This window comes from Salvia splendens, chromosome 12, assembly GCF_004379255.2.
Source record: "Salvia splendens isolate huo1 chromosome 12, SspV2, whole genome shotgun sequence".
Classification (NCBI taxonomy): Eukaryota; Viridiplantae; Streptophyta; class Magnoliopsida; order Lamiales; family Lamiaceae; genus Salvia; species Salvia splendens.
Genome location: NC_056043.1, coordinates 1,263,355 through 1,273,393, shown reverse-complemented (window position 1 = coordinate 1,273,393; position 10,039 = coordinate 1,263,355). Strand labels below are relative to the sequence as shown.

General features: G+C 34.1%; 1 protein-coding gene and 1 long non-coding RNA gene across 2 annotated transcripts; one reads left to right on the top strand and one right to left on the bottom strand.

Annotated features, from left to right (window-relative positions):
- Positions 1 to 782: 782 nt before the first annotated feature.
- LOC121759681 lies at positions 783 to 3,483 on the top strand. Its single transcript, XM_042155350.1, has 2 exons — positions 783 to 1,209; positions 2,698 to 3,483. The coding sequence occupies exons 1-2, from the start codon at positions 882 to 884 to the stop codon at positions 3,390 to 3,392; spliced, it is 1,023 nt and encodes a 340-aa protein (XP_042011284.1). The 5' UTR covers positions 783 to 881; the 3' UTR covers positions 3,393 to 3,483.
- A 4,696-nt stretch (positions 3,484 to 8,179) lies between these two features.
- LOC121758531 lies at positions 8,180 to 9,674 on the bottom strand. The gene is made up of 2 exons (XR_006041500.1): positions 9,565 to 9,674; positions 8,180 to 8,657 (listed from the first exon to the last, which is right to left on the bottom strand). It is a non-coding gene; the product is annotated as an uncharacterized LOC121758531 (long non-coding RNA).
- Between the last annotated feature and the right edge of the window lie 365 nt (positions 9,675 to 10,039).

Sequence of the window (10,039 nt, the reverse complement as noted above, 5' to 3'; positions counted from 1 at the left end):
ATTTAAGAAAATATGATATTGTTTTGGTGCTTAACATATAACGTTATTTTAATTTATATCTGGTGTTGTGACATAAAAAGTCATCAAATTAATTTTTTTTAACTACCACGAATTAAGTTCTACAAATTAAAAATTTAATCATAAAAATTAGTATGAATTTTGGAATTTTCACAATCAATCATTTTGGTGTTAATCAAATCGCTCATATCAAAATAAATTATTTCTTTTACTTTTCTTTCTTCTTTTATGTTAAATCTTACAATTTTCAGAATATTAACAAAAAGAATGTCTCCAAATCGCTCGAATTGACACATAATATCATATTTCATCATTTTATTTTGGCTAAATTATCAAATACTAAGATACAAAAAATGTTCAAACTCTGGTTTGTCTTCCACTTCTAAAAATTTAGAAAGTAATCACGAAAAAAAAATCAGAATTATTACATTCTTCTCTTTCTAGCAATTTATAAATTGATGTGCTACCGATTTAAAATACGTAGATAAACTTGGTTTCAAACATAATTAAACATTGGCGTTTTGCCTAATACCATTTTATCCACATATTTGAATTGGCCACCGGTAAAGGAAATATGTGATAATTGCAAAATTTTCGTCCATCATAATTTATTTTCAGCTTTTATAAATCTTCCATTATTTATTCAACAGTTTACTCTCTTATTTTTGCATAATTTAAATATTTTTATTAAATTACTATTTTCATTTTCTTTTCTTTTCTTTTCTTTCAAAAAAAATAAAAAAAAACTTTTAAAATTAATCTCTTTTGCAGAGTCTTCGAAAACCCCTATCCTTCACCGTCGTCACCAAAATTCATCAATGGCGAAATTCCGAATCCTCTGAAATCCCCAAACCCCTCAAATCATGTCGACCGCGCTCTCAACTCTCTTCTCCAAAACCCCAATCAAGCTCTCCCAGCCTCAAATTTCCCCTCAATTTCGTCACCGCAACACTCAATTCCCGTCGCCACTGACCAAAAAGGCGAAGCCTTTGACACAAATCCAGATTTCCCACTGCTTTTACGGCTCATTCGGGAAATCCATTGATGGGTTTTCAGCAAATAGAAGTGGGTTTGTGGTAAAAGCTCAGAATGAAGAGAAGGATATTCGTGGAGAGAGCAGTATGCCAGAGAGATTCAGATATTTGACTAAGGAGGCCCCTGATAAGCCTGTTAGATGGCCCTTGCTCATTGGTAAGATTAATTATTTTTGCTTCTTTCTATGTGTGTGTGAAATGTGTGTGAATTTATGATTGGATTCTTGATTTTGGAGTTGATTTGTGGTTGTTGTTGTTTTTGCTTTATTTAGCTTCAAGATGACTTGAAGCTAACGGGATTTTATGCATTGTTGTTTTCTGAGTTAACGGAGAGCGAATAAAGGACTTTGAGGGAATAAAGGAGATAGATTGGTGTTTCTATTTTACGAAATGTGTGGCATCCTGAAAAGAAAATGTGTCGCTTTGAGTGGGATGGATAGAGGGAGTATATGCAATGGATGCTTTTTCTATTAAGCAAAATAGATGAAATTTCCGTATGTGCGATTGTTAAATACTACCTCTGTTCCACTCTCAGTGACGTATTTCTAGTTCAACAATGGATTTTATGCATCGTTGTTTTGTGAGTTAAGTGAGAAGAAGATATAAATTTGAAGGGAGTAGTGGTTCCATTTTAGGAAATGCTTCAATTTGCGTGGGACAAATCAAAGGGGAAGGAAAATGTTTTAGTTAGAGTGGAAACAGAGGGAGTAGTAGAGAATGTGAGGGGTATAATCAAGTTCTGTGTTGAGCTAAAGATTCATAATTTTCACTATAATCTTTCTTTAGTGGGACTGAAGTTTTTGGGTAAAATGGACGAGGTAACTAATCGAAACAACCCTACTACCAAAGCTGATCTTTATTTTTCCGACTATGCTATGAGGAGCTGCTCGATCTTCTAGTTCGTAGGATGATATTTCGACTTGCAACTCTGGGTATCCATAATAAGATCGGATTTTGTGGTTGAGTGCTCATTCAGTTTCGTTAGATTTTTTTTGGATTTTGTATGTTTACAAGATTTTCATTGTTTATAGTTCTTTTTTGGTTTTAGGATGCTTACATAGTTACATCATGATACAATACAACTTAGTTTGGAATCTGCCAAAGGGAAAGACTCAATTTTTCTACAGTTTTTGTTTGTTTTATGCTTATGAAGCTGCGAGTTTTACTGGTGCCTAAACTTTGTCATCTTTCTGAAATAGTATCCGTCTAGTTTCCCGTAGAGGACAATGTAGTTTGGGTTGCTGTGTTGTTGATCTGTCTTTTGTAGTTTGAAGTGTGGAGGTGTTGAAACATAAAAGGATCTTCGAGTTCTTGTCACAAACTCACGTTTTCTTCCAAATAAACGTCTTTTCTTATGTCCCGACAAATTTCTTATCTAATACATGAACTACAGATGGTAATGTCTAGGTGCACGGACTGTAAGGTCTCGTGCAGGAGAAAATTTTAGTGTTTCGGAGCTCTATTTGTCGGTGCTTTTTATACGTATTGCGAAATTTCGTCTATTCTCTTTCTGTTTTGAGTGTCATATTATCCTTTGTGATCACTAAACTGTTTAAATGCTTTCTTAACTTCCGATGCAATTCTCCGTTGAATGATTTTGACGTTTACACGCCATTGATAATGTCTCGACATCATTTTCTCCCAGTGCTGGCGTTCTTGCTGTATGCTTGGAGAACCGTCTTGTGGGAACTATCGAACTGGAGAAAGGCTCTCGGGGCTCTAGTGTGGTTCTCGGGTTACATCTCGAAGCTGGTGTTGGCCTTCGTATTCCATTTCATCGGAGATCCCCTCACCTCCACAATCCGCCTAGTGGAGACAGCCTTCTACAGTATCCGATCCTTCTACTCCGGCATAGTCGCGTACGCTCCAATCCCGGAGCTGACACAAATCATCGTGCTGACATCCGCCGTGCTCGCCGTTGCGGAGGCTGCTTCCCCGGACTCCGTGAACAGCCAGCCTTATCTCCTCACACTGGCCGGCTTGGTCGGCTTCGCTGCTGTCAGGAACTACGTCGCCGAGCTCTTCTTCTGGACGCTGCTCGTGGGCATGTTCTGTTTTGCTAGGTTTGCGAAGAAGAGAGACTACGTGTCGTCCGCACTGCCCGTTGCCGCGGTTTTGGCTGCCGTGGGCGAGCCGTGGATCAGAGTCGCCGTGATTGGCTCCTACTTGGCCTTGGCTGTCTTCCACCACGCCCAGAGCTCGGGAGGCGCAAGGGACGATGCGGGCACCCGAGCTATAGAAAGTGCCCCGGTTCCATTGCTGCTCGCTGCGCTGGCGATAGGCGTTCGAGTCGCGGCGAACTGGGCCGGGTACCGGCATTTGACATGGATGATTGTTTAGATCACTGAAAGATTTCCTTTTATTAGTAATGTTGTTTAAATCTTGAATTTGATTAGGCATTGATCAGATTGAAAAAAAAAGAAGCTGAAAATCCCCTCCTATTTATCACAACCAAATACAAATTTTAAAGGCTTTATCGTTATAGACTTGAGTCTGAGATCTTTGGCTTGGGTATTAACCGTTTTACCACTAGAGAATATCGTACATAAACAACAATTAATCAATCACATATCACCATGGACATATTTCTAGCATTTTATAAAGATTTTTATAATTTAGTGTAGAATTTTAAATTTAACAAAACTTCTAATTTACATTAATTTTACTCCCTTATAACAAGAATTTTTAAAATAATTTGATCTATAGATTTTGAAAAATACAGATCTAGCCGAGGCTGATATTTCCCCCAAAAATAGGGAACTGAGCTATTCTCTTTGCACTAATTAAAATAAATACTCCAAAATAACTAATTTAGTTAGTTTCCTTTTTTTTGCTTTATTGATTCCTTCCCTTCGTTCACACATACAAATATTCTTACATTTATAGTACATAAAAAAGATGTATAAATAGTTGAAAAAGTAAAGAAGATTGTGTTCTTACAATGAGTGGATACAGATTTTATCAGAAAGCTTCGGAGGCTTATTACAGCCGTCCAAATCTCTATAATTTGCTTGTAATTTCTACTGTCAGGTTTGTGTTTTTTTAATGGCTTTTTTAAGCTTTTATTCATTTTTATTGGTCACAAGTTCATGTACTGTTATGTTTGTAAACGATGAAACTATTTACTTTTATGGCTAAAGGTTTGATGTTCAAACCCGTAACTTTAAAAAATGAACAATTATATCATAATTTGTTAGTACTAGTATTTTTCTTCAATCGTCTCCTGATCTTAGATTTGAGGAAAATTGAGTCTCATATGACAAACGGAAAATACACCTAGTCAAAATAATGTCTTTAATTTTATAAATTAAAATGACATAGTTAGCCACATTTTTAATTTTTACACATGCACATGTAACGTCAATAAATCAAAATACACATGTTCAGTTTTACTAATGTGGAGAGTGGTTGTGAAGTGGTGAAGGGCTACTGGCATGCTCAAACAGTAGTCCGGCAAGAACAGCGTATGCGGATGCCGGTGGGGCCCACATCAGGAAGAAGAAGGTGGTGGTGCTGGGAACCGGTTGGGCCGGCACTAGCTTTCTCAAAGGCTTGAAACATCCTTGTCTTGAAGTTGAGGTTGTCTCTCCAAAAAACTACTTCGCCTTCACTCCTTTGCTTCCGAGCGTCACCAATGGCACCGTGGAGGCTCGCAGCATTGTCGAGCCCATCTGCAACATCGTTACAAAGGTGAGCTCATCGCGTTTAGTGTAGCATCCCACAAAAAACATTCACATTTGTGGACTATACTGATATTAATGCAGAATTGGTAAAGTATGATAGAAAAACAGAAAAAATGGGCAAAGTAAGACAGAGAACGAGAAAAAGTTGTGAAAAAGTTTCCATAAATACTAATTTTGGCGGACAGACCAAAACGGAAACTGAGACTGTTTACGTTGTTTCTTGCAGAAAAAGTTCGGTGTTCAGTTCAAGGAAGCCGAATGCTACAAAATCGATACGAAAAACAAGAAGGTGCATTGCAAGTCCACACCACATAACAAAATAGGTGGTAGTGAAGACTTCACCGTGGATTACGACTCGTTCCAACACGTTTAACACCCCCGGTGTCGTTGAGCACACACACTTTCTAAAGGTAAATACACCACGAAATTGCACGAAAAAACAAAGAAACTTCGCTACACAACAAGAAATTTTCGTAGTCTGTGATACATTTCCCGCCAAAACGGCATCAACAAGAATCAAACAAATTACAAACAACTCACAATCCAAAGAAAGAACACTAAGAAAAGCAAGAAGTGAAAACAAGACAACATAAGACATAGGTCACATTTATTATCAAGATAGTAAAAATATGATGAAATTTGTTGATAGTAGTTAGGCAGATCCATCGACGCAGAGCCATTGGCCAACAAAGACCGAGTCACAGTTGATATTGGGATTGATGGCCAAGAAATCATCAAGAGAGAGATTGAAATCTTGGGCAATACTTGTGCATGTTTCACCACTCACTTGTCCATGGACCGAGTTGCAAACTGCGTCCGCGTCTTGCTTTTTGAATCCCACTGATCAAAGCGGGAGTTATTAGTAAAAGACGAAAGAATAGTTCATTACATACTCACCAGAGAGAGTAAAGAGTCAAAGCGAAAAATGGTCTCTTAAGAAATAAAGTTTCGAGAATCGTGTTTCAAGCTGAGCTGAAGGTAGGGCGTGACGGTCTTTCCTAATTGCATGGTTGCGTAATTTTATTATAAATTATAAATTGCGATAAATAAAAAACCGATGATCGGATAATTATTGAAATAATTTCAATAATTTCAATAAAAAACCGATGATCGTTGTGTAGTTAACTGCGGTGGAAAAAAATGTGTTTTGAGATTATTCAGTTACACAACGAATTCAGTAATTTTACGTAGTAACAATGAGGAGATTAATTTAAAGTAAGGAAAACTTACTGCCGCGGTTAACGCTCTCAGCGGTAGAAATCATAAGAAAAAGAGTGAAAACGAGAGCCAATTTGAAGAAAGCATTATTAGTTTGATGAGCCATTAATTTCTAATTAATGATATCTCTCTCTTAAATGAATGTTTAATTTGAGTAGTGATGAATGCTTTAAGTGTGTTTTCCGTGAGTATTTATAAGAAGAAATTAACACGTTGAAAATATCGATCTTTAATTAAATATATAGTGTGCATATTGTGGACATTTGGAATATGACCATCCATTAATGTTAATTGATTAATATTTCTATTTAAAATTATACTTTATAATAAAACTATGGAGGCACATTATGATCGGCTACACAAACTTATTTTAGTAAATATACATATACTAAAATTTTAATTAATGTTAAAATAATTACTTTTTGATGTTTATGACCGGCTACACAAACTCATTGTAGTAAATATATAGTATAAAATAGTAATATTAATTAATGTTAAAATAATACTTTAATTTTCTATTTTAATAATCATCCATAGCTAGTTTAAAATCTTATATGAACAGGTTTCTTAGCATCATTCTACAATTTATGAGATGATGACAAGAATTACTAACGTGATTTCCATGCACTAATGACTAATGTTGCCGGATATTTTTCACCATCTTTTTGGAATTCTTTTTTTTATTATTATTGTTAATCTATGGAATAAACAAATGTGATAAAAATCACATTGTTACATATGCCACATCAAAGTGAAATTTATGTTTAATTGTGCCGTTTGGTAACAATGTTAATTGATGAATATAAATAATTTCGATCAGACCAACAATATGTATATTAATGAAATGTTTTGCCGGCAAAGCCGTTCTAGTAAAATATCACACATGATAGTGGAATTGAATTATATTCTTCATAAATATAACCTGCATTCGTTTGGAAATTGATTTTGATTATTATGACAATTTTCTAAAACATTTTTGAATAAACTCAAACATTTCCCACAAACATTTTGATTATCAGTATGTTAGTCTTTTGATGGCAAATTACTAGGACAAGTTATAAATAAGATGTCTTAGCCAGTTATATTACTTCATACACCATTAATTACTATGTCACTGCCAACAGATATAAAAGATAGTTTCTTAAAACGAACCGACATATTCTTAGGGGACTTACAAAAATGGTAAATTGCACTCTTGTGGAATGGGAGAATATTATATAATTTAATTATAAAAAACTTTCTATTATTTTATTTTATTATAAATTAAATCAAATGTACTATATCAATCAAAATTTATTAGTAAAATATGAAAATACAATAAAGAAAAATAGTATACGTCAAAAGTTGGTGAATATTAAAAAAGGTGTTGTGTTTATGTGGCAATGAGAAGTTATTTTTCTTTTTTTTATTAAAGAAGTTATTTTTCTAGTTACACCATGTTATATGAATAATTATAATGCTAGTAAATTTTAACTTTTGATGTAGCATTGACCTAGAATGGTAGAAGTTGCATTTTATAGGACAATCATTGGAAGTTTCTAGATAATTGTCTTTTCAAATAATTTTCTTTAATCATTACGAAAAAATCTTGTATAATTAGGAGTATAGAATAATTAATTCTTCTTCATGACAATACTCCCCTATAGAGGAATGATATGTTACGTACTTTATGTGGGCTCCTTATGTGAGCACCACTCTCGTTTGACATGCATTTAACGTTGTTCGTTTCGATTTATCTGTTTAGCTTGATCCTAATACATTAAAAAATGTTATTGAAATTTTTAATTTCACAAAATTCATAAAAATCAAAGCTCGATTTGATCGTTTTCTCTATAATTTCAAATAAATGAATAAAATAATAAATCAAGCTTTGATTTTTATGAATTTTTTGAAATTAAAAATTACAATAATATTTTTTAATGTATTAGAATCAAACTAAATAAATAAATTGAAACAAACAACGTTAAACGTGTGTCAAACGAGAGTGGTGCTCACATAAGGTATGTAGCATATCATTCCCCCTCTCCTATATAAATACATATACAAAATAATTTATAATGATATTTCTATATTATTATTGACCATTATAGATTATTGAAAACAGTGATAGGTCCACATATATAATGCATGACAACCCATATTCCACTCTAATTCATAAAATATCTACTAGCACTCTCCTGACATTCACATAGTACTTATTTTGCCAAACAAAAATGTTACACAAACTTAACAAACACACAAATAGACATCTTATAACAACAATGCTTTATATTAATCAACAACAAACATAACTTAAGCCCTTATTCAGTCCCTTCGGCCCGACGCCCTAACCAGACGCCGGGCGAAACAGACAACTTACAGCAAAAAGGTCTCGAATTCGAATCTCACCAGTACAGACCATAACTAAAACAAAAGCAAAGGGACGAAACCCTAAACACTTATTATTGAAAATCACATTTATTTAATTCTCCATCATCATCATGATGATGTGGTTCAAATGGATGAAACCAAATCTAGAGAGAGAAGCCATCTACACAAAGCCATTGAGAAATGAAGATCTTGTCGCAGTCGAGGTTGGGATTCATGGCTGTGAAGAAATCAGTGGTGAGATTGAAGGATTTTGTGATGCTGAAGCAAGTGTCACCATCTGCTGCTCCATATGGCTCAGTGCAGATTAGAATTGATTTTGCCTTGCCATCACCAGCTGCTTAATTAATTCCAACAAAATATTATACTCAAATGCTTAGTCAAATTAATTAAATCACGTAACCCCATGATAATTATAGAAATTGAAAGAGCTAGACGTGTCCATGAAGTAGTGGCGGATCCAAAACATAATTTCAGAGGGAAAAATGTTATTTTTTAGTTTGATTAAAGGTAAAACTATAATTTCATAAAATTAATTTTTAAAAAAAACTCCCAAAGCGATGTTTTTTGATGTCTACTTAAAAAAAAACTTAAGAACGATTGGTTGCCATGGCATTTTGAGCTGATTCTGGAATAAAATTAAGTCATTCTGGCGATATGAGAATATGCGCTGCTTCCACAAAGGACTCACAAATACATTCGAAATCTAAGCAATAACACTAATACTGAGTCATTGATAAATAGTACTACTAGGGTGCACTCCTCTATGTTCGGGTCGGACCTTATCGAGGTCTATTTTTTTTTTAAAGAATATCTTTTATCTATCAACACTGTTCGTTTTACATAAACAACAGTCACTTTAGTTTTTTACAACTGTCATTTTTAATCACAAGAAGTGTCCAAACTTGGTTACGTTTATGTTTATAGCAAATGTCATTTTTTACTTTTTACTATATCGGTGGACTCGAACTCTGGCATTAATCACTCTACTAAGTTGACACATGTAAACAACAAATGTAACTTTTGTTCATAACATGAGTCACTTTCACAACAGCTAATTGTCACATTTTCTTAGAGGTTTTGGTGAGGAAGGGCTCATGCAACATTGATTGAGATGTTCTCTTGTCTAATTATGTATTTGGTGGGTTAGTTACTTTATAAGATATATGTACATATACCTAATTGAAATAATTGACATTTGAACCATGTAAATTTAATTAGATAAATAAATAAAAGAATCTTACATTTGGGAAGCACTCGACTTTCGGCAACATGCACTAAAACAAGGGCAAGAAGAAAAACTGCAACACTAAGAAAAGCCGTTGCCTTACTGTAATTAGCCATTTGATCTTAGCTTATAACTATAAGATTATCAAGTTAATAGTGTGAGATAATTTTGTATCTGTCATAAATAATTTGTGGTAGTATTTATAGGAAAATCGTTGGTTTCCACGAGGTAAAAACCGCCGGCTTTCCTCATTTTTCACTCCATTTACAGTATTTTAATTTGCATTGTGATATAAATTACTGTAGATTATATTTATATTTGTGTACAAGATTACCAATGGAGGTTCTAGATTTTCGATTTTGGTTCGACAAATAGTTACAATGACTTGGAGCCTCGAAGTCTGAGTGGCGGGAGCAGAAATGAGGCAACGGTTGAAGTCTAAGAATCATTGACTTTTTTTCCTTTTTCTTATCTTTGTTCTATCTTTTTTT